Below are 24,754 nucleotides of genomic sequence, written 5' to 3' on the forward strand. Positions count from 1 at the left end.
CCCGTGTGTCTGTATGTCTGCGTGTGTCTGTGTGTCTCTGTATCTCTGGGTGTGTGTGTGTGTGTTTGGGGAATGCTGGGCTAGCCACGGAAATGCAGATAAAGGCCTCTCTGGCCACACATCTCTGTCTCTTCCAGACAGCTCACAAAAACAAATCTGAGTGTCCCTTTGAGGTAAAACAAGCTCAGGGGCTTGGCTTCTCAGCCCAAGGACTTAAGGGGACAGGAGTCAGGACAAATTGCTCCACACTCCTCCTCCCACGGCCCTCCCTGTAACCACTGGCCTTCAGGCTGAAGGGGCTGGGGTGGCAGTCTCAAGCCAGCTCTCAGGAGTCCTTCCTCCACAGGGCTGTGGGGGGCTGAGAGCCGGGCCCAGATTCCGCCCAGTGCCGCCCAGGGGAGGACACAGGGCCACCCTCCTCCAGACAGCTCTGCGGCTCCTTCTGGAACACAGTGGCGGTGGGCATGCGCTGTGGTGTCTGCTGAAGCAGGCTGCCTGCCTCCTGCCTGAAATCTCAACTGGGACCTCTGGGGGATTGCTCTGCCACTTGACAGCCCAGCCCCGAAGTGCTCTTGCCTGGGCTGGGGGAAGGGCACTGTCCTCAGCCTTTCATAGCCCCTGTGGTCGGGCCCTGACAGCACTGCCAAGAGTCCTGGGTTCTAGAAACTTCCTCTCCACCCTTTTAGTCCTCCTTTGTCCCATGAGGGCTGGCAGAACGGGCTTCTGGAAGCAGAGGTGTATGTCCTAAAGACCTGAGAGGGCACTACTAGACTCTGGTCTGGGCAAGATTTGAAAGGCAGCAGTCCAGGGTCCCTCTCTGGCTAAGATGGCAGCACAGTCACCCCCCATAGCTCCAGGTTTCAGTGTTCTGACTGCAGGATTTAAGTCTCCTGGGAAATTAACAACAATTAGGTTTAAGGAGGGAGACTCAAGAAAAGCATGGTGAATTATGGGGAGAAATAAGAGAATAAGTAGGAGTCAGTTTTAGTGTTTGCTGAGGGGATGGTACAAGTGTGTGTTTCTGTTGGATTATAAAGAAAAGACAGATAAGGGAAGGGAATTGCAGTTTTATCTGCTTTAATAAATTAAACAATATGTTGAGAAAGAGATAACTGGAAACATTGTGGTTTGAGCGCACCTGGAGCAGATAAGGCAGTTTTGTAGGGATGGAAAGCAATGATCAATTATCCATAAACTCAGAGGCTGGGCAGGCATACAGATTTGGGTTTGGAAAGTTTGGGTCATAGTCTGGAAAATTCTCCAACCAGGGAAGCTTAAGAAGCCCAGGTCCTTAGACACCCTCCCTCCATCTCAGTGTGCCTGGATGCTGCCATAATGAGCAAGTCTTTTTCTAGAAAACTCTATGTCCAATGCTAGTCAAGTCCTGTGAATAAACAATAAAAATGCCCCCATGCTGACTGAAGAGCAAGGAATGCAAGGGCAGATGGCACCTTTTAAAGTTACAGATGGCGCCAGGGCCTCTCCCATCACACACCGTCAACAGCCACCCTCTCACGTAGCAGACACGCAAGAATTTTCTTTTATGTAGTGACGGTTACAATTTTTATTTTTTGCATAGAGCAAATGTGCAAACAGATACAAAAAATTGATAAGCACAAAGTAAGTTTTCCGCCATCTTTTTTTCATCCAGTCCCTTCCCCAAACCCATCACTGTTATGGGATTCATGTGTCTTTACACAGATATTCTAAGTATATACTCCAGCAAATACAGCTAGAAACCCCCTTGCTGTACACACAAATGGTAGCATTGTATACACATGACTTTCCCATGTAACAGACTATTTCAAGATGGCCACATACATAAAACTTTGTCTCTCTCTTTTGATGGCTCTACCATCTCCTATGACATGAATACTTGGAGAGGCAGTAATACATAGCATTACATAGTCTTCCTTTGTTCAAATCTCAGCTCTGCTAGCTGCCATCAGTGTGCCCTTGGGCAGTTTATTTAACCCTTCTGTGCTTCAGTTCCCTCACCTGTAAAATGTGGGTGACCTTGTTGGGTGGTGATGAGAGCTACCTGAGTTAATTTATGTGAAACCCTGATAACTGGGTCTGGCATTGAGAATAAAAGTGTGTGCTACTATCATCCCTCTCTATCGGTCTACCTATCATCTATTTTGCCAACCCCCTACTGGTGGCGCAGTGGTTAAGAGCTCAATTGCTAACCAAAAGTCAGCAGTTCAAATCCACCACCCACTCCTTGGAAATCCTATGGGGGATGTTCTACTCCGTCCTATAGGGTCTCTCTGAGTCGGAATCAACCAGAGAGCAACGGGTTTTGTTTTCACTCCTTATGGCAGGAGTGAAATTTGAATGGCAGGCAGGTGGCTTGAAGAACTGGGCTTTTGTTCAGGGGCAAAGGACATACACGTCCTAAATTTTAGAATTTGATAATTTGTCCTCCAAAAAGGTAGTGCCCTTTTGCTCTCCCGCCCCAGGTCTGAGCGCACTTTTTCCTCACCGCCTCACCTGGACCGGCAGTATCGATCTTTTTTGCCTTTTCTGACCTGATAAGGAAAATAGAATTGTATTAATTTACATTTATCAACTGTCAAATATCACTTAAAAGTCATCTGTGTTTTCCCTCTATTAACTCTTGCCCATAGTTTCTCAGGCTGATGATCTTTTTTCTTACTGACTTGCAGAAGAGCTTGATGGATTAGAAAAACAAACTGTTCGTCACGTGTTGTAAATATCTTCCCCAGTTTTGTTCATATTTTGATTTTGTGTTTTGAATTTCTATATGGTCAGTTTTATCAATCTTTTCCTCTGTGGTTTCTGGGTTTCGTATCATCCACAGAAAGCACTCCCTCAGAGGAGTCCAAAAGACACAGCCCAAGGGAGGGTGGGTGTTCAGGGCCAAAATGGAGGATTGCTTGGAAGCCTGGTATGTACCTGGAGCTTCAGATCCGTCCCCACCTTGTGCTGCTGAAGCCACCCTCCCAAACCCTCATCTTGTGCTGTCTCCTGCCCCCAAAGGACTAGAGAAGTACTCTCTGGAGTACTGATCCACAGAGGCTTTGACCTTGTGGACGCCAGGCAGGGATATGGGTGTGTGGGAAGGTAAGGTGGGGGGCTGGAAACAGGGTTATGTGAAAATCTGCAAACCAAATGATGAGCAAAAAGTTTGACCCCCGTAGGGTTTCCAAGGAGCACCTGGTGGATTTGAACTGCCAGCCTTTTAGCCAGCAGCCACAGAACTTAACCAGTGTACTACAAGGGTTTCCTTTTTGGGATAGGGACGTTTTACTTTCTTAAACTACATTTTTATAGATCCAAATAATGCCCCATCTTTGCAGAAAGACAGTAGCCTTTCTTGCACCTCCCTCCTCCTCTCTTCCCAAGCAGGAGAACTGCTAGAACCTCTTCTGGAGGAAATTCACAGCACCAGAGAGCAGACCTCCAGATACTGACGTGTGGGAGAGAAAGAGGCCTGGGCATTTTATTTTGGCCTAAAAAGTAGAGATCCAGCTTTTTTTCACACCATCTTTCCCTATTGACTGAAATACCTTTATCAGACACTAAATTCCTGTGCATATTTATTCTACAAATATTTATTGGGCACCTATAGGATGCCTGGAAACCCTGGTGGCATAGTGGTTAAGTGCTTTGCCTGCTAACCAAAGGGTCTGCTGTTCGAATCCGCCAGGTGCTCCTTGGAAACTCTATGGGGCAGTTCTACTCTGTCCTATAGGGTTGCTATGAGTCGGAACCGACTCGATGGCACTGGGCTTGGTTTTGGTTTTATAGGATGCCTGCTACTATCGGGGAGGAGCCAATAAAGAGTAAACATAAGAAATGAGTCAATTACCTAGCGCTTTAGAAGCTGGTGAGTGTTATGGAAAAAGCTGAAGGAGCGCAGGGTAAGCGGGATGGAGAATGGGAGTTACAATTTTTGATAGGGTGCTCAGGGATGACCTCATGGAGGAGGTGAGGGAATTGGCTATGCATATCCTGAGAGGGTTTCAGAACAGCCAGTGCGAAAGCCCTGGGGTCAGAGTGTTACCACGTGTCTGAGTGACTTCCAGGAAGCCCAGGCGGCTGGAGCAGGTGGAGGCAGTAGAAGGGATTGTGGGGAACATAAGGAGATGAAGTCAGAGAGTAAAAAGGAGTCCAGATTGTGTAAGGCCTTGGATCGTATAGGAATGTTGGATGTTACCCTGATGGAAGTGGTGAGATTTCTTGGTGTCTTAACAGTGGTGTGACATGATTGCACTTGAATCATGCTAGGCTGCAGAGTTGAGACGCTCTTGCAGTGGGGTAGGGGCAAGGGCAGAAGCAGACAGACCATGAGGAAGCTGGAGGGCAGCCATCCAGGCAGGAGATGATGGAGCCAAGACCAAGGAGGTAACAATGGAGGGTGAGAAGTGGTCAAATTCTGGAATTTCCTAAGGAGTTAGATGTGGGTGTGAGAAAGAAAGGAATGAAGACTGACTACAGAATTTGGTCTGAATCACTGGAAGAATGAAGTTACCATTAACTGACATGGGGCCTTTTGTGTGTGGGGGGGTGTCACCGATAGAAGCAGCTTTGGGTTTGTTGAGTTGAGACGATCGTTAGATGTCCAAGTGGAGATGCCTGATGGGCAGCTGGATCTTCACGTCTGCGGTTCAAAAGAGAGGTCTGGCCCCCTGCCTAGCGATGACACATGGGGCACAGAGCAAGGGAGAGTCTCAGGGTAACGAGGGTCCACAGATCACAGACCAAGGCTGAGGACCGAGCCCCAGGGCACCCACAACAAAAGGTCAGGAGGGGAGGAACCACTGGGCAGGCTAAGGAGGAGTCAGGGTGAGGTGGAGGAGCCCAGACCACCAGAGAGAAGGGAGGACCAGTGTGTCAGATGCTGCTGATGGAGAACCAACTGTAGTCACAAGAAGGGCTCCAGTGACCCTGACAAGATGGTGGATTTGTGGTCAGCCCCGCTGGCCCCATGGACCAGCCTATTCCTGCAGAAAGCCAAACTGTTGCAGTTACTTGAGCTTTCAAACACATGATAATATGTGGAATACTTCATTATACTGCATTACACTTCACTTTCAGAATTTTTCTGGCTGTTCTTTACTTTTCTGTATAAATTTTAGAATCGGATGGTCTAGTTCTTTTATTAGGATCATATTAAGTCTAGTTGGTATCTTTTTACCAGTTAGTGTTTCTATCCAGGATATCTTTCCAGAAAGAAAGAACCACCAGTTAGATCGGTGGTTCTCAACTGGGGGCAATTTTGTCCCCCAGGGACACTGGCAATGTCTGGAGACATTGTTGATAGTCACGACTGGGCAAGGGAAGTGCTCGTGGCATCTAGTGGTTAGAGGCCAGGCATGCTGCTAAAGGCCCTACAATGCACAGGACAGCCCACCAACAAAGAATTATCTGGTCCAAAGTGTTAATAGTGCTACACTGAAGAAACCCAGGTGCAGGTGCCTACAGAATGGATTTCTGCAAAGGGCTGTCCTCTCCCCTTTTCTTGCCCTATTAATGAGTGTTGGGCTGTTTCATGGGACTCAACCTTCTAAGATGCTCTAGAATAGCCTTAAAGACTAGCTGATGATATACGGTACTGTAGGCATTTTTTATTCTCTTTAGCTGCCCAGTATCTGACCCCTTCCTGTACCTCAGTGATACATTTGGTGGTATCCAAAGTACGAGGTAACATGACGGGAGTTAAACAAGCTGGATGCTCACTTTCCTAGCTTCCCCTACAGAGAAGGCAGATGACCTGGACTCCACCAATAAGATGCACCCAGGCTGGACTGGACCAGTGCTTCAAAGGAGTGGGATGCAGAAGCCTCTCTCTCTACTGGAGGTTGTGGGTGTTGCAGGAGCAAGTACAACGGTTCTAAGCTGCAGTGTCCAGGATTCGGTGGTCATAGCAATAGCAGCAGGAGTTTCCCTACCAGGCCATTCTGAAACCTGGTCTTGGGCATTGTTGCAGCTGGCTAGCACTAAATCCTTGTGTGTCTGACAGTTCTGTGCACTCTCAACTATTCTTTGATCAGTTCCCTTTAACCTTCATCATTCAGCATCAGCTTCTGTTCCTTGCAACCAAGAGATCTGGCTGGTACACATGGATTCATCATATTGTGAGAAATGTCAATGAGATTTTCAACATTGATTTATAAGACTGTGTCCTAAAGAAAAGTTAGAAGGCATGAAACTTTCAGTATCAAAGTATGCAAGTTTCCCATCCAGAACACCAAGTACAAGAAGATATCATGGTTAAGTCCGGACTAAGGAAAAAGGAAGTCCTGCATTATAAGCTTTCTTTGTTGGAGTGAGAAAGATGGGCTAGTGTGTATATGAGGGGTGTAATTTGGACCCATGGTATAAACAAACTGTGGAACTGGACACACACACACACACACTTATTTTGCCTTAATTTTGGTTCTGTATGAGTAAAACAGCTTGTTATTGTCGCCGATAGGTGCCGTCGAGTCGCTTCTGACTCATAGCTACCTTACGAACAACAGAACGAAACACTGGTTCTGTGCCATCCTCACAACTGTCGTTATGCTTGAGCCCATCGTTGCAGCCACTGTGTCAATCCATCTGGTTGAGGGACTTCCTCTCTTTTGCTGACCCTCTACTTTGCCAAACACAATGTCCTTCTCCAGGGAATCATCCCTCCTGATAACATGTCCAAAGTACTTGAGATGAAGTCTCACCACCCTTGCTTCTAAGGAGCATTCTGGCCATACTTCTCCCAAGACAGATTTGTTCATTTTTCTGGCAGTCTGTGATATATTCAGTATTCTTCACCAACATTATAATTCAAAGGCATCAAATAGCTTAAACCGACTGCCGTCGAGTTGATTCCGACTCATAGCGACCCTATAGGACAGAGTAGAACTGCCCCATTGAGTTTCCAAGGAGCGCCTGGTGGATTTAAACTGCTGACCTTATTGGTTAGCAGCCATAGCACTTAACCACTATGCCACCAGGGTTTCCTCAAATAGCTTAGTGATGATTAATTACTGAGTTCCTTTTTTTTTTTTTTTCACTAGTGCCTAAAAATCCATGAATCCATGTTAAAGCCCAATGTCTGGTGTATGAAGGAACCCATTACCAGTACAACTGGCAGTGGGTGGGGGTGGTAAGGAGTTGGAAAAGAGTGGAAAGAATAGCGAGAAAGAAAGCACAGTCAAATCATTTCTCTTTTTCCTCGGAACACAAAAAAAATCATGGAGGATTCCTTGTCCAGTATGGAAGAACATTTATCACATTTGTTCTCATTGTGCCAATTCTTCAGCGTTTTCCCCATCCCTCTGGGTAACGTAGGGACAGGCTCAGCTCTACTTTGCCTGGCATCTCAATGGGATTTTAACTCTGCTGCCCTGCTGCCGAGTACGATGCCCAGCTTCTCCAACTCCCCTTTCAAATCCTTGTTCTTGACTCCACTTCAACAAAAAACGTGGCTTTCTCCTGTCCCCTGGACTATTTCCATTTCTGTCCCAGCACCCGTGTCCCACCAGGTATGAACAGCGCAGAGCAGAGAAGAGCTAGTGATGTACAATGAAGCAGAGCTGGCCACTGGGGCTGCCCCAGCAAGAGGCATCTGCAGACAGTGAGTCTTACCCATCTGCCCTCTGATTTCTCAGATGCCTTCTGGACAACACAAGAGGCCCCCAGTGGCCAGTGGCAGGAAGCAGTGATCACCCAGAAAGCTCAAGCTGTCTGGCTGCGGTCCACAGCAGACCGGCCCCACCCAGGGTCAGCTGGGGCTACACAGAAAGCCACAGTGACGCTCGCACCGAGCAGGCATGATTCCATCTTTCCTGGCTCCCAGAGGAGGGCTGGGCTGGCTGGGGTGTAAGGAACAGGAGTCTGTGAAGTAACAGAGTGAGCAAGAAGGGCAGCTGTGCTTGGTCAGAGAGTTCTTCTATCTTCAAAAACGAGGGAAGAACAATGCATAGAACAATTCAATTTAAGCTAAGTGATTATCTTTAAATCTGGCTTACAGAAAAAATACATAATGCATTTAATCTGGTTTTGGCAGACGCTGAGGGTTGCCAAACCTAGACATTCTCCCTTCTTTCCTCAGTGATAGGACCACAATTTTTAGGTATTTGGTGGCAAGATCCCCAGGCCCAGAAGATTAACCGTAAGTGGACTTCTCCAAGGGCAGATGTAGGTTCTGTGAGGCCTGAAGCTTTCACAATTGGGGGCAGTGGCTTTTTCTGAGAGAACTATATTTAATGAGAACAAAGGTGCAGCTTGGCTTTTTATTTAGAATGAAAAAGAAACATCACAGATGACAAATTTTAAAAAATCTGACCAACTCCTCAAACATCATGAAGTCGATACAATTAGCAGAGTCTTTGTGTGAATGAATACATTAGCGAGTCTACAATAGCTTCTGTGCCTGTATTTTGTGGCTCTACTCTCTTGATCTTCTCTTCTTTGGACAATGATTTTATTACTCTCTCTGGTCTTCTTTGGACAATGATTTTATAATAATTTTCTAGACAGAGAAGAGAAAGACAATGCACTCTTCTCTCTCACCAGCATGCTTTATCAACAGTTTTACTCTTGAGAGTTTGGGAAAATTTCTTTCAGCTTCACAACTTGTTATGGGTAATGTAACATTTTCGAACTGTTGTGAAATCCCTGAAATCCTCTGTTGAACGTATTCCAGATATAGCCAGAGGAGGTGGAAGGGATTCCTTCTCTCCCCCCACCGCCCCCTGACCTCTGGTGTTTCTCCAGCCCACCCCCTCAGCCCCCCATACCTCTGGTATACCCAGGTCCACAGGCTAAACCACCGTAGTCTCTCCCCAGGGCAGATCTAGGCTTTGTGAGGTCCTCCTCAAGTACCTCTGGTGTTTCTCCAGCCCTCCCCATGGACATATAGTGTCACGTGGCACAAGACCTGCTTCTGTCATGACAGGACTCTCAGCCTGCACCTTTGTGTCCGAGGCCAGGGGAGCAAGCATGGTGTGGTAAAGGCGTTCTTAGGAGCTATACCTTCTTTGGGACAGCTAGAATAACTTGACTATCTCTAAAGTGACTGTGAGCCACAAAGAAACACTCTCTGGAAACCAAGTTAAACCCACCTCAAACTCAAGTTTGCCTTAGCAGGATCCCAGCCAGAAAAGGCCCGGCCGCTCCAGTGCAGCCTGGCTTGAAGGGAGGGAAAGGAGAGAGCAGAGAAACTCATCTTAAATCTTACTTTACGGAGTTTATAAAAAAGGATGACCACATGAACACAGCACTAGTTTTTCTTGAGACGGGCCTTGGGAGGGGCCGTGCAGTGAACACTTGTGTGTCTTGACAAATCTGGCCCTGGTCTCAGCCCATCAGGGCAGCGTCCAACCCTATTCCCCTGAGACTCAGTTTTACCAGTGCAAGTGATGGCAAGTCTGATGGGGCTGGTGGGAAGGTAGGAGAGCCTGCTGTTCTTCCTGTCCTGGACGTGGTCATGAAAGGATGGGCATGGCACAATGCCAGGAGAGTGCCAGTGAGGTCAAACCCAAGTCGTGACCTTGTTGAGTCACTGAATTTACCAGCTCCTAGGCTTTCTGTATCTGAGACCGTCAACGTATCTCCATTTCATTGCTGGTCTGTTGGCTGAGGTGGAGAGCATCCTGACCAGCCCATACAGTGGTGTGGTGGAAAGAACTAGCAAATCCAGTCAAGATACAACTCTGGTCTCAACGCTGCCATTTCCCGTGCACCTCCTGCCTCAGGGCTGTTGGGTTTCAAACAAGGTGACGAGGGTCAGTGGTCCTGAAGGCGCTTTGTGGCTCTTTTGCTCCATGCCTTCATGATCATTCTCACCAGCCCTTATGTGTAGCCAGACTCCTACTTCTTTAATAAAAAAATGAAAGAACCTACATGTCCAGACTTTTCAAAAAAATCCAAGGCAACTGGAAGGAGAAGTAGAGCTAACTAAGTGATTTTCAGATGTTACCCTACCCCTGACTTTCTCTGGCCCCGCTGGTTTCTTTCCTGGTGATTGGTGGAGGCTTGCTTAAAAGCCAAGAAAGGGATATGGCTGTCTTCTCTGGTTTTCCAGGGGAGAGTCCCTGCTCCCCCTCCACACACGCTTTGGGAGGTTTGTTACTTCTTATTAAAGTGAATGACATGACAGAATAACTAGACATAGATGGATTCCCCTCTAATACAATTAGTGCCCACACTGAGAACACAGCCTAATTTGAGAGAACTCAGCTGATGAGGCTTTGGAGCTGCTCATCTAGTCTATGGAAAGGGCTTAATCTCAGTGCTTCTTTTCCTTTCCCTTCCCACCTTTGAGCATTTCTCCTCTGTCAGCACCTTTGTCAGAGGAGGGAAGGGCAAGGGGAGAAAATGAAATCAATAAACAAACCAGTGCCTTGTGAACACCTTGAGGAAAGTATTCACAGACAATGAGGGTTGTCCATGATTCATTAGAATGAGTGCTCAATTCTGTCAGCTTAAGAAAGTCTGGTCAGGTGCCAACTCAACTGAATGTCTAAAACACAGAGGCTTAGAAGCCTTGTAAAGGAACTGGGAAATGCAGCAAACAGGATGGGGTGAGGTCAAAATAGGAAGGAGCCGTCCAGAAATGTAGCTTAAACAGTCTGTTTTTATTGTTTGCTGTGAAATACCTTGGGCAGAAGGGATGGGCAGAGGAAGAGAACTCTGGTAAACATGACCACCTTGCAGTGTGAATGGATTATCATGTGGGATCAGACCCACCACAGGGTCGTCTGATTCCTAGTGGCCCCCTTCTTAGGGCTAGTTTCTGTCACCAAATTGAGCCCCTTAGATGATATTCACAGAGGGTGGTCACAGCCTCCATGGAAGACCCCCAAGTTCTGGCTCAAACTCAGCATGGGAGAGATGTCCTCAGCTCCAAGTAAAGCACACAACTCATTTTTCAACTACTATACATTTTGATGAAGCATTTTTATATGAAAATGATGATGATGGTAGCAGTGGTAAAAGTATTTAACAGTGTACCTTTCTCAGAAGAAAGGCCCCCATCAAAAGTTCTTGGAATTTTCCAGATCTTTAGGGTGGATCAATCAGTACTGGTCATACACTGAAATAAGCAATTCCCCTCAGAGCTCAACCTCTGATCCAAAAAATACTCTTTTCATACCTCAGTACAGGTGCCAAGACTGTGTGTGACTCAGAGATTACTAATACATAAATTAACATGGACTTAAAAGAAAGTTTTGACTCACTTGACAAAGAAAATATACACAAAAGAATGTACAGTTAATACAAGCTAAGAATAAATCTACAAGAAAGAAAAATATCCTCGAATAACATGAAATAAGTACTAGCATTGGGGTTTCCAATTCTTTATTAAACCCGTTGCCATTGCTGACTTACAGTGATCCTATAGGGCAGGGTAGAATTGCCCCACTGGGTTTTCAAGGAGTAGCTGGCGGATTCGAACTGCTGACCTTTTGGTTAGCAGCCAACTTCTTAGCCACTGCACCACCAGGCCTCCAATGGAACTTCAAATTCCCATTTTAGTTGAACAGAAAAACTGCTATCATCTCTTCTAATGTTTCTAAAACACATGCTATAACCTCACCTGCTGGCTAACTTTGAAGTGATACGAACTCTTTTCATAGCAGTCAATCCTTAGCAAAACATGAAGCAAAATGGGTTAACAGTAGGACTGGTTTTATTTCACTGTAAGAGTGCTGCTCTCGTGGTGGGTGGGAGCACATGTCCACCCTGCCTGGTGGCCCATCACCTAGCCTTGCCCCTGGTGTGCTCCGCTTCTGCAAGGAGACTGCAAGGATCTTTTGTTTCCATAGTTTTTTTTCCCCTAAATTTTATTGTTGTAGAGAATATACACAGTAAAACCTACAACAGTGTGACAGTATCTACATGTACAATTCAGTGACGCTGATGACATTCTTCTCACCCTTTTTTTCTGAGCTGTTCCTCTCTCATTAACATAAACTCACTGCCCCCTAAGGTTCTCACCCAATCTTTTGAGTTCCCGTCTAGATAGTTCTTAAAAGAGCATAATGACCTTTTTCACTAGTTAAGCTAAACTATGGTTTGGTTTTAAGACGACTTTAGGGGATATTTTTGGTTTAAGGTTTAAAGATTAAAGATTAGAAATAGTTTCAGGGATTCAGCCACCCACCATGGCTCCAGAAAGTCTAGAGTCCATGAGACTTTGAAATTCTGTTCTGCATTTCCTCCCTTTTTATCAGGAATCTTCTATGGAATCTTTGATCAAAGTGTTCAGTAATGGTAGTCAGGCACCATCCAGTTCTCCTGGTCTCACGGCAAAGGAGGCAGTTGTTCATGGAGGCAATTAGCCACACCTCTCCTATCCTCCTGCTATTCCTGACTCTCCTTCCTCTGTTGCTCCAGGTGAACAGAAACCAATTGTGCCTTGAATGGCTGACTGTAAACTTTTAAGACCCCAGGCACTATGCAGTGAACTGGGAGGTAGAGCAGAAGGACTAAACACTTTATTAGAACAATTAACTGGGATGTCCCATGAAACCATGACCCTAAACCTCCAAATCAAGGGACCAAATCCCATGAGGTGTTTGGTTGTACGTAAGTAGGATCAGCAGCTGCTCTTTTGTTGTTGCTGTCACTGTGAATGTCTATCACACAGCTTTTGCCAGTTCAGCTTTTCACAGGTGTACAACTTATGGACAGCAATTACAATCATCGGCTGTGCAACCCTACCCTTAATCAGCGTCAGTCTTCCATCACCCTTAGCCCCCTTTCCCCCTCCCTCCTGCCACTGGTAACCACTAATAAACTTTGGTCTCTGTATATTTGCCTTTTCTTGTCTTTTTTTATAAGTGAGGTCACACAATATTTGTCCTTTTGTGACTGGCTTATTTTGCACAGCATAATGTCTTCAAGCTTCATGCACACTGTAACATGTATCAGGACTCCATTTCTCCTACTGGTTGAGTAATATTCCATTGTATGTACGTACTACATTTTGTTTTTCATCGTTGGTGGGCATTTAGGTTGCTTCCACCTTTTGGCTATTGTGAATAGTGTTGCAGTGAACATTGGTGTACAAGTCTCTTTTTGAGTTTCTGCTTTTAATTCTTTTGGGTATATACCTAGGAGTGGAATTCCTGGGTCATAGGTTGGTTCTTTTATTAATTTTTTTGAGGAACTGCTGCACTGTTTTCTGCAAAGGCTGTACCATTTTGCATTTCTACCAGCAATGGATAAGGGTTCAAATTTCCCCACATCCTCACCAACATTTGTTCTTCTTATTTTTTTTTATTTTAGCCATCCTAGTGGGATTGAAATGGTATCTCATTGTGGGCAACTTGAAAGATCTTGACTGTTTTCGATGAAGAATTCCTTAGGGAAGGAAGAGAATCCAGCTTTATCTTATACAAAGAGGGCCTCATATCCCTATGGATCAAAAGAACTAACAACAGCAACTATCTAACTTCTTAAAAAAAAAGCCTTTCAGAAAAGAGCTAAGTTGCCCTCTACATTCACCAGTGGCTCATGACCAATTTCTTGGTCAAAGACTCTGAAATATTCAGATAATAGTTGTGCATCTTGGTTTGATATGGGGAAAAAGGAAAAAAAAATCAATTTTCCCATCTAAACTTTTCTTTAGTGACTCTCTAATTAACGTCCTACACAAGCAGGCACGGGGAATGCTGAAGGCATCGTCCGGTTTCTGTACAGAATAAGGTTGGGGACTGTGTTAGTCATCTAGTGCTGCTATAACAGTAATACCACAAGCGGATGGCTTAACAAAGAGGTTTATTCTCTGACAGCCCAGTAGGCAAAACATCCGAATTCAGGGCGCTGGCTCCAGGGGAAGGCTTTCTCTTTCTGTCAGCTCTGAAGGAAGGTCCTCGTGATGCATCAGTCTTTCCTTGGTCTGGGAGTGTCTCAGCTCCCGGCACTGCTTTCCTGGTGGTATGAGGTCCCCAACTCTCTGCTTATTTCTCTTTCCTTTTATCTCTTGAGAGATAAAAGGTGGTTCAGGCCACACCCCAGGGAAACGTCCTTTATATTAGATCAGGGATGTGACCTGGTAAGGGTGTTACAATCCTACCCTAATCTTCTTTAACATAAAATTACAATCACAAAACGGAGGACAACCACAGAATACTGGGAATCATGGCCTAACCAAGTTAATACACATATTTTGGTGGGACATAATTCAATCCATGACAGGGACCTTCCCGAGACATCGTGCTCACCCTCGCACTCAGAGAGGGCACCTACTACACAAACTCGTGACATTTGTCCCGCTGCCTCTGTAAGCCTGACCTTCCTCGTGCCGAAGCCACATGGTCCATGGGGCTGTGCTGGACTCCAGCCCGCAGCTCTGTGAGGAGCTCTCTGGCCACTTTTCTGGGTCTAGGGGCTTCGATGCAAAACTGATCCCATCTATATAAGGTCTGGTCAAGAAAGCCAATAATCTCATGGGTTATGTCTTCAGTTTGAGCCATCTGCAACAAAGACAGAGAGAAGGCAAATTAAGACTTTTCTGGACATTTTCTGTTGCACTTGTACACTCTGAAAGTCAGCTGCATTTCTATGAGCTCTGAAAGTACAGCACTGAGGTCTCTCCCTTTGCTCTGAGGGTGATCAGCAAAGCAAGTCTGTTCTCTGAAGCTGGCTGTGAAGTTAGCAGAGGGATTTCCTAACGATCACCCCTCCTCAGTGAGGTTCAGTTCAGCCCCACACGGCTACAAAGGAGCTTGCTCTGAGACAAGTATTAGCTGGAGGCCGCCCCAAGCTTTGGGATTGTTTGCAGAGGGGACAGAAGGCAAAGGAACATGCTGTGGCTTGACTTTCTGCAAGGCCTCGCGCTCACACGAGAAGTGGAAATGCCGAGAGAGAGATGCCACCTGCCCATACAACTCCCCCTTGTTTCTTCATAGGCATCTCAGGCTGTAACACCTGATTCCCACAGGAGGCAGGAAACACGGGAATTGTTAGCTTTTCTACAGACAGCCTCGCCTTGAGGCGCTCTTGGCTGTTGGGGCCCCCAAGTATTTCCCTGAGGATTTCAGGTACGAGGAGGGAGGGGTGAGACTCTCACAACTTAGCTGTGCAGGAATCTCGGATTTATTAGACGCAAACAGCTTTAAGAAGCCCTAGGTTTCTGCAGCGATCATGGGACCGGGCAGCGTTTCGTTCTTTTGCGCATGAGGCCGGCATGAGCTGGAGGCCCAGTGCGCAGCCGCTAACGAGTTTTTGAAAAAGTAATCTACACGTTCATTTTTTGTGGGTCAGTTTACATAGCAGCCTCAGTCCAACATTTAATTAGCCATAGCAGTCCAGTAACCTTCCTCAGGATTCCTCACTGGGCCCTTCTGTTTGGGGGACCAGCTGCCCTGGTGTACCCAAGTCTTCCTCCCTGGGACTCTGTGTCATCTATGGGAACTGCGGGTGGCGTGGGAGCGATGCTAGGTGTTAAGTGATCACCCACACCTCCAGCACCAGCTCTACTCAGTCACCTGCTCCCAGGCCACACAGGGAAGCGGGGTTGGGCTCACGGAGCCGGCCAAGGCACCCCAGGCTGAGCTAGGCTCTGCTCGGAGAAGCAAGGCTGCACAGCCCCTGGGTCTGTATCACCACCTGTTGGCTCTTCTCAGAAGTCCCTGCACATGATGCTGGACATGACCTTTGCCAGACGTGCACCTCCCTTGGACATGCAGACCCCAGCAGGAAAGCTCTGCCTCCTGCTCACGGTGGCTGTGCCCAGTGATCACAGGGGCTCTCCTCGAGCCAACGCAGGGCCACGCTGTTACAGGACTGTAGAGGTTGGCCAATTACATCTCCTTTACAAGCCGACTCAACTCCTCACTGTTCCACTCAAAGGTGTCTAACCACTACAAAAACCCGCCTCACTCCAGCCAAGGAATGAAAACCCAAATCCTGTGGGGCTTGGCTGGTGTGGGTCTGCAGTGAATGAAATTCATCTTTAGCTCAACAGCTGCAGACCTGAACTGTACAGCTGAGACTCCCCTACCTCTCTGCTGTTACTGCTGTGGTCCAGCAACAGAAGACTGAAGGAGGAGCACCAGCTCCGGGCAGGAGGACGCCAGACAAACTGGCCGCTTTCCCCTCATCCTCATCAAAGAACTCAGGAGGGAGAGAAGGGTGCACAGGAGAAATGAGGAGGCCTGAGAGCCAGCAGCCAGAGAACAGTGGTGGGAGGGGCAGGGCTGAGGATTTCAGGGGAAGCACTCAGGAGGCCAGACCACTGCCTTGGTCAGTGGGGGAAGCTACAGAGCAGCAGACTGGGGCCTGGAAGGTACGGTCAGGCCGAGGGTAGCCCTCAGCACATGTCAGCTCAGAGAAGGCCTGAAGGCTCTGGAAGGTAGTGGCCTCTGCCAGCTCTGCATGTCGGGACATACAGGACACAGCTAGCTGCCAAGATGAGGGTGACACTGGACACTGCCCGAGCCCTGGCTCTGCCCGAGTCCTCTGAGTTCACGCCAAAGCTGTCCAGGGCCAAGATGAGGGTGACACTGGACACTGCCCGAGCCCTGGCTCTGCCCGAGTCCTCTGAGTTCACGCCAAAGCTGTCCAGGGCCCGGGTCCTGAGGGCTGGGGAGGCTGTCCCATCAAAACCACCACTTTCACCATCTGGCCACACCTGCTCCCAGGCCACACCGTCTTCCCAGGATGCTCTCAGCAGAGCTGGCAGGGAGGCACAGAGACACTGGGAGAAGCTGGACATGTGTGCAGAGGAACCCCCCATTGCCCACATCTGTAGCTACATCGCCAGGCTGCCTCCGACCCATCCCTGCAGCCACTGCCACACGGCCTTCGGGTTCGGACTGCTGAGGTGCTATAAAGACAGCTTTCACCACACCTGCAAGGGTGGCACCCAGGAGGCTGCACCCAGCTGCTGAGGGTGTGCGTTTTTCTGTGTCACAAGGCAATGCTTTAAGAGAAATGTTGGTGTTTTATCCTTTAATGCATTTCTCCTCTGTATTCTTCACAGCTGAACTGGCATATGGAATTTAATGAGGAACCACTGGGGTTTTCCATGCTCCCTCAGCCTCTGGTTAGACCAGCAACGTGTATGGCTGGGGTTGGACAGCGTGTGTGGGTGGCCGGCCCACATAGCTAGCAAACTTGAACTTCCTGATGTGATGTGGCTGCGGGACTCCCTATTCACAGCAGTGTCTCTATGGCTTGAGGGGGATTGATTTTGCATGTAAACTATTTCATTTCCCCTGAAGAAGGCAGAATGCAGTTGGAATAACTGAAGCAGAGAACGGGTCCCTGAGTTAACACTCTCTCTGGTTAGGTTCTCTCACATCTGTGGCCAGGGTGGATCGAGGGCACTCTGTGATATCCCTGGCTGCAAGCGGGCTGAACTCAAGCTGAGGGTTTGCTTCTCCACTCCCAGCCCCCATTGGGGGTGGGTAGGAGGTGAGCCAAGGACAGAGCTCCAGGGAGGGGGGAGGGTGTGGGGTCTGGGCGGCACCGCCTGAGCAGCTCCTGCAGGGCTGAGCTCCCCCCGCCCGCCCCCCGCCACCCAACACATGGAGGCCAGGCATGGGCACGGCACAGGGCCAGAGGCCAGGTGACAAACCACTGCAACACCTTCGTGATCCAAAAAGGCCCATGCTAACTTTCTAAAATAGCTTTTCATTTTGGAACAGTTTTAGATTTATGGTGTTATTGCGAAGATAGTAAGTACAGTGAGTTCCCCTATACTCCACATCCAGTTTCCCCAATTTATTAGCATCTCAAACTAGAATGGAATATTTGTTATAATTAATAAACCAATACTGAGACATTATTATCAACTGAAGTTCAGACTGTATCCTGATCTCTGCAGTTTGCCCCTCATGTCCCTTTCCTGTTCCCAGCCCCCACCCCCCTCCCCAGGACACCACAGTGCATTCTGTGGTCATGTCTCCTCAGGCTCCTCAGACTTCCCTTGTTTTCGATGACCTTGACAGTCAGGTGTTGACACTGATCAGGTTCCCCAATGGGGGTTTGTCTGATGTTTATCTCATGGTGAGAGTTGGGTTATGGGTTTCAGGAGGAAGACCCCAGAGGGGAAGTGCCATTCGCGCCATGTCAAGGGTACACACTGTCCTCTGCATTCTTCGCAGGACTGTTGAGGTGGACTTTGATTGCCTGGCTGAGGCAGCATCTGTCAGGTTTCGCCACCGTACTCTTTCTTTGCCCTCCTGCTTTCTATACTGTTCTCTGTGGGAGGAATTCACTATGCAGCGCCCACAATTACGGGGTAGGGAGCTGCTTCACCTCCTTAATAGCAGAGTGTCAACATACATTGTTTGGAATTCTTTGGCACAAGACAGCTGTCTATTCTCCCATTCATACCATTATGGACTCATGGTATTTATTTAATACTTTAGGTTACAATCCAATGCTACCATATTAATTTTGTTGGTCAAATTGTTCTATCTCTGGCCATTGAGCTCTGTCAGTTGGCTCCTGTGTCCCTCTGACATACCCCCATCATTGTGGGTTTGCTTACTTGTTGGTTTGTTAGCACTTCCTTAGTTCCCAGCACTACAGGATGCTCCAGGCTCATCCAAAGAGCCCTGTTTCTTTTTACTGGAGAATGGTATTAGAAACCATGATCTGTGCACTGATGTGCTTGTTTCTACTTGGCTGTTGTAGCTTCTAGGCCTTCTCAGCTGACAGAGCAAGGGGAGATAAATGTGTGTACCCTAGCCCATGTATGTAGCCAATCCATACTGAGGTCTCCAACTCTAATCTGTTACCGCAAGAAGCATTCCAGCCTCCTCCCCTTGCTTATACACAATCTCCCACTCCAACAATGAGAAATCTGGCTCCAACCACCTATAATATAACCTGCCATCCACTTATTTAATTGTTCAGTTCCAGTATGTGTACAGTGGTTTCAGAATTGTTAGATGTACCCCATGAGAAATAACTTTATCAACTAGAGCACAGTGTTTATGTACGGTTCCTTTTGTGTTCAGTCTTACAGTCTCCATGTAGTTCCAAAGTTACTAAGGTCAACACCTTATCCCGCCACCCCCTTCAGTGAGGTTGTTTCATGCATTGGTTATACATTTAGATTATCTTGTCACACTCTGCATTCCATCCTGGGATTCCCCCTGACCTCCTAAATGATTTTTTAGAATTTGCATATATTAAGGTTTACTCTTATACTGTAGAGTTCTATGAGTTTTGACAAATGCTTAATGTCTTATATTCCCCATTACAGCATCATACAGAATAATTTGCACCATCCTAAAAAATTCCTATTCAATACCACCTTCCACCAAAAACTACTGGCAACCTCTCGTCTGTTTAGCATCTCCATAGTTTTGCCTTTTCCAGAATGTCATATAATTGGAATCATACAGTATGTAGCTTTTTCAGATTGGTTTAGCAATATGCATTTCAGAGGCATCTGTGTCTTGATAGCTTGTTTCTTCTTATTGCTGAATAATATTCCATTGTAGGGCTGGTAACAGTTTATCCATTCGCCTATGGAAGGGCTTCTTGGTTGCTTCCAGTTTTGGGCGATTATGAACACAGCTGCTACAAACATTTGTGTGCAGGTTTTTGTGAGGGCATATGTTTTCGACTCATTCGGGTAAATACTTACGAGTGTGAGTGCAGGATTATACGGTGAGACTATTAGTTTTGATTAGTTTTGCAAGAAATTGTTTTACTGTCTTCCAAAACGGCTGTACCATTTTTGCACTCCTATTAGCAATTATTGAGAATTTCTGTTACTCCATATCCTTGCTTGCCACTGGTATTGCCAGCTTTTTGGGTTTTAGCCATTCTAATAGATGTGTAGTGGTACCTCACTGTAGTTCTGTTATTGTTTTTAAACGATCTGAGTACACTGAAATTTTATAGATGAAATGATCTGGTGTCTTGGGTTTGCTTCAAAATAATCCAGTAAGGAGGGGGTATAGATTGAAACAAAATGGGCCATGAGTTGATTGTTAAAGTTGAGTAATAGGTACATGGGGGTTATTTCTGTGTTTGTTTTAAAGAAAACTGAAAAGATCAAGAATGGATTTTCTGATAGGGAAAAAGGAATTAAACAAGATAAAGGCAGCCTCCACTCATCTGACACTGTATCTCTCCCCGAACCCCCGTGTCACGGGCTGGCAGAGTCCTCCATGGGAGGGTTGGTCATGTCTGGGTTCTGCTGTAGCTTTATGAGGGTATGTGCCCAGAAGAAGGCAAGATAGACAATATGCTCTTCCTGAATTCCTTTAGGAGAGTGGCTCTTGAGGTTTCTGAGCACAGCTGTTTTGAAGGTGGAGTGCAAGGAATTTTTGTAGTCAGACTCTGTGACCTTGGACACTCCTTCATTCTGCACACCCCCTGAGAGGGGAGGGGATGTGTGAGGTCACTGAAGGCTCAGCCCTGGCAGTGACGAGTCTCCCAGGGTCTCCCAGGTTAGAGCCTGGTTGTAGAACAGGGACCACATCTTGGTAGTGGGTGACTTTGGGAAATTTCCTTAGCCTCTTTGAACTTCATTTTCTCATCAGGAGGCTATCTGTATTGAGTACCCAGCATTGTACTGGGCCCATTTTGGGCATCTAGAGAATGTAAGCCCTTTTCTGTCCCCTTTACTCACCTGGAAATGGCAGGGCTTATGTTTTCATTTACTTGCAATTGATTCTTACTATGTCCTGAGTTAATCCGAATGTATCAAGAGTCGGAAAAGTTAGATTCTTTTAGCCACTCTGTTTCAGGTCATTTTCAGGCTCACACAAACACTGCAGAAAAACCTGGATGCTCATGCCCGTGTGAAAGCAGGGCAGAGGCTGACACGACCACAGCTCCATCAGGACCCCTGCATCCCCTGCTGTGATGGTTTGGTGATTGTGAACGCAGTCTCAGGATGTAAGCCCAGTAAAAAGAGAGCTGCCGACCGGCAGCCCAGGTCAAACACAAGGTGTCCCCAAATCACAGGCAATTAAAGCTAGAAGGAACTGAGAAGTTGTCCTGCCAGCCCCTTCAAGTCCCAGGTGTTGCCAAGAGCACAGGGCACGTGAGCGGGAGTGCCTGGGTTGGTCATGGGGTCCCCCAGCACCTCCTCACCTTGTGTTCTCCCACAGCCGGGCCCCACCCTCTGGGAGCTATGCTCCTAAGCCTAGGTCTACCAGGATACCCTAACGCCATCCTTCCTGCATCCCCCAAAGGACTCACTGAGTGAACACATGGTGTTGAGATACTGGCCAAGGGACCTCCCTACAGGACTCCAGCTCTGCACCCTACCCTCCCCACACAGAGAAGCAACAGTGTGGCAACCGATTGGTTACGTTTTAAGAGACCACCTGGGCCATATTCTATAAAGGCAAAACCTAATGGCAAAGCCTAACCAGGAAAGATATACGAAGAGTCCATATGGGAAAGAATCCTACCAGTCCCCTTCAATTTGCTTTGGGTACTGCTCCTTCCTTCCCTAAGGCCAGGGCGAGGCCTTCCTGGAGAGCACACTGGTGTCTCACGCAGGTCTTTCTTGTTACTTCCCTCCCCACATTCTCTCTCACAAGACACCTTCCCTTCACAGGCTGCAGGCAGGGACTCATCCACCCCCACTCCAACCAACTCCCCTTACATGGGCTCCACACCCCCACCCTCCTGCCCTGAGGCTTAAGGTTTGATGCTGGCCAACCTAGGTCATGAGGGCCAGGCCTCCACACTACAGTTTGCGCCAAAGCCCCAGGGTGACAGAGACCATCCGTCTGCCTGGGGTCCATGAGGGGAGATGTCCTGGCTCAGGAGAGGATGCAGGTGACCCCCCGGACAGCCCAGCTGCTCTCCTCAGCAGGCAGGCCCCGACTCAATCCCCCAGCAGGAAGGTGTATCCTCCGCTGACCTCCTGCCCTTACCTAGGAGCCTCTGGTAGCATCTTTACCCCACTTGCAAGGATATGAGCCAAATGAAAAAGAAAGGAGACTGCTTTTATTCACAGCAACCATGGCTGAGAGCAGTAACTGTAACTTAAACCATAGAAAAGCTGGCCAATACCAGCTTCTATGGACATTTTAGCTCTCACCTATGGCGTTCTCCCACCCGAAATGGGCCTAAGAAGTGAGTGAGTGTGTATTTTATAAAAGTACTTGATAGGGAACTGAAGTGTTCTCGTGGTGCTAGGGCTGGGCCCTGAGGAGCTGGCATCCACACCTCGACAGTGGAGTCCTGTTCTGTGCTTAGCCACCCACAGGCTCCCAGGAAGGCTCTGCCTAGGCTGAAACACAGCGCATGAGAAGGAATCCAAGGGCTGCCTGCTGGCCCCCAAGGCTGAGCCTGCTCACACTGACTCTTCTTGCTAATATGACGAGAACCTCCTGGTGCTGGTTCTTGGCATGGAGGGTGACTTGTCACTGGGACTTTCCTTATAGTCACATTCACATGAAAACAGCCTGCCTGGGAGGGAGCAGGAAGGGGCTTCCGAGTGCTGGGAACAGTGCCCTCTTGATTTGGTTGCTGGTTGCATGGGTATTTTCATTTGTGAAAATACATCCAGTTGTATGCATATGTTAATAAAAAGTAAAACAAGTAAAGGCAAAAATAAAAACTTGCAGAGCCACATAGTGCAGCTCTTTTTTGACGTGGACCGTTCTTTACACCCGTGTCCTCTGGGCTTATGAGGATTTCTCTGTGGTTAACAAAGGGCCCAAACACGCAACAAGCAGCACTGTGGTTGCTTCGTGAGCACATTCTCACTGAGTCTCACTGCTTCCCATGAGGGTGGGTGGGGAGACAGTGCACTGTAACTAAGAGAACAGGACAGGGAGGCAGGGAACCTGGCTTTTACTATGGGCTCTGGGAGCAAGCTGTGTGACCTGGAGAAGTCACTTCTTTTCCCTGAGCCTGTTTTCTCTTCTGTGACATAAAGGTATTGCACAGGACAGGCTCCATCCCAGCAGTAAAACTCCATGTTGGGGTTTTACACATGATCACGGTGGTACACAGCACTCTTCAGAGGCCGGGACCCTGGGGCAGAAAACCCACCTTTTACCTGGAGAGCAGATGAGAACGCGGATGCCAGGGAAGGGGAGACTTACAAGGGTGACGACTTCACGGGCGATGGCGTGGCCTGCAGGAGCCCAGAGCAGGAAGCTCAGGAGGAGACGCCTGGTCAGCTGTTGACGTACCAGTGGCCTGGGCTCGGCTTCTCTGCTCTCACCAGCTGCTGCCTGCAGGTCCTGGCCTGAGAGGGTCGGACTCCTGAACAGCTTCCCCAGGCGACCGAGCACCGCCTTCACCTCTACCTGGGGGGTATAATTTCAAAGGCTAAGAGATGTGGGAAGGGGGGACCAGCATATCTCTAGGATTTATTCAGTACTTTGAAGAGGGGACTGGCGCCCGAGGGAGGGGAGACAGAGCAGCCCACGTCTGAGTTTACACACTGCTCCACAGAAACCCAAATGGGCGTGATGGAAATTTCTTGACTTTCTTTGGTCTTGCTCACCAAGCAGCCAGGGCACCATGCCAGGAACCAACCTTTTAAAAAATTTTTTTTCAAATGAAAAGAAATGGAGAAAAGTCCTCAGCAGAATGTAGTCAGATTTTTATATTGCAGGAAAAAGAACAAAAGGCACCTTGAAGACTTGATGTCCTATCGCAGCCACAAATCAATTAAAGCCCCATGCAAAGGACCTCCACTGAGCCAGCATCTTGAGAAGAATGTAGGCTTTCCCTCTGCCTCCTGCTATCTTCTGGGGGAAATACACACACACGCACACACACACACACGCACGTTTTACTTTAGACACTGGAACAGTCTGTTCATACATGCTTAAAGCTCAAGCAGAGGTCGAAGTCTGTGGAATCCACATGATAATGGCAATTGTTATAGGTCTGTGGGCTGTGTTTGCATAAAAAGTATTTATTTCATGCTGAGACTTCTCCTTGCTGCAAGAATGGTACATCACCACGTCGTGACTTGGAAAACAAAGCAAAAACTGAAAGCCACAGATACAAAATGCCATGTGGAACTCACGAACAGCTATGTTCTATCATCTTTGGAAGAATACTGAGCTCTATTCTGAGAATTCCCATGGCCAAGTTTCTGGATTTTATGCGAGTCAGTATTTTTGCTGGAAGTTAAGACCCTATTCAGTGAAGGCTGTCATAAACTCCAGCGCGTGAGGCGTGCTGTGTGAGCACGTCTGGCCACAATGCAAGACCGTGAGAAACTGCAACGTGGGGCTCCTCCACGGAGGCTGGTACCGTGCCAGCAGGAGAAGTCTGCCCTCTCACTGCCTCTCCTCGGGCCAGGCTGGACTGGGGTGGCCCTGGTCCGACTGGATCTACAGGAGCCCACGACCATCTTGCTATCAAAATGTGTCCGTAAAAATGTCAGGGCTTAGAAGGCTATGCCTTTATACCCCATTGTCTTCTTGGCTGGTGTTTGATTTTCTATCCTTGTCCAATAGTCCCTGAGACTTGGTCTTTTTCCTTTCTATTTTGTCTCAGTCTTTCCCTGCCAATGCATTGTGTCCATAAACTACTACCTGACATACTGATAACTTTAAATGCTTTCTAAGTTTTTCGGGAGGATGTACACCTTCTTTTCTTTTCTCTTGAAAGTATTATTTTTTGTCCTGTGTTAAAAATTTATATATGCTCACTGCAGGAAATTTGAACAAAAAAGTAAAGTAAAAAGAAAAGTAATCCGGTATTCTATCACCCAAAGAGGCTCACTGTTAATAATTTGGCTTCCACCCTTCCTGTCTTTTTTTAATGCTTTGAGAGTATACCACTTTCTATACATAATGTTTTGTGTCTTACATTTTTCATTTCACAAGGTACTACA

At 47.4% G+C, this 24,754-nt stretch overlaps 1 protein-coding gene across 3 annotated transcripts in view; it reads right to left on the reverse strand.

The window, feature by feature from the left end:
• Positions 1–13,728: 13,728 nt before the first annotated feature.
• Positions 13,729–24,754, reverse strand: part of FANCC (FA complementation group C) — a 304,040-nt gene continuing 293,014 nt past the window's right edge. For all 3 annotated transcript variants that reach the window (XM_049895534.1, XM_049895535.1, XM_049895536.1), the window contains 2 exons: positions 23,001–23,207; positions 13,729–14,435 (listed from right to left, as the gene is read on the reverse strand). In XM_049895534.1, the coding sequence (XP_049751491.1) occupies positions 14,208–14,435; positions 23,001–23,207 (435 nt within the window). In that variant the 3' untranslated portion in view covers positions 13,729–14,207. The remainder of the gene's footprint in view (positions 14,436–23,000; positions 23,208–24,754) is intronic.

The sequence above is a fragment of the Elephas maximus genome, chromosome 9 (genome assembly GCF_024166365.1).
Source record: "Elephas maximus indicus isolate mEleMax1 chromosome 9, mEleMax1 primary haplotype, whole genome shotgun sequence".
Taxonomy (NCBI): Eukaryota; Metazoa; Chordata; class Mammalia; order Proboscidea; family Elephantidae; genus Elephas; species Elephas maximus.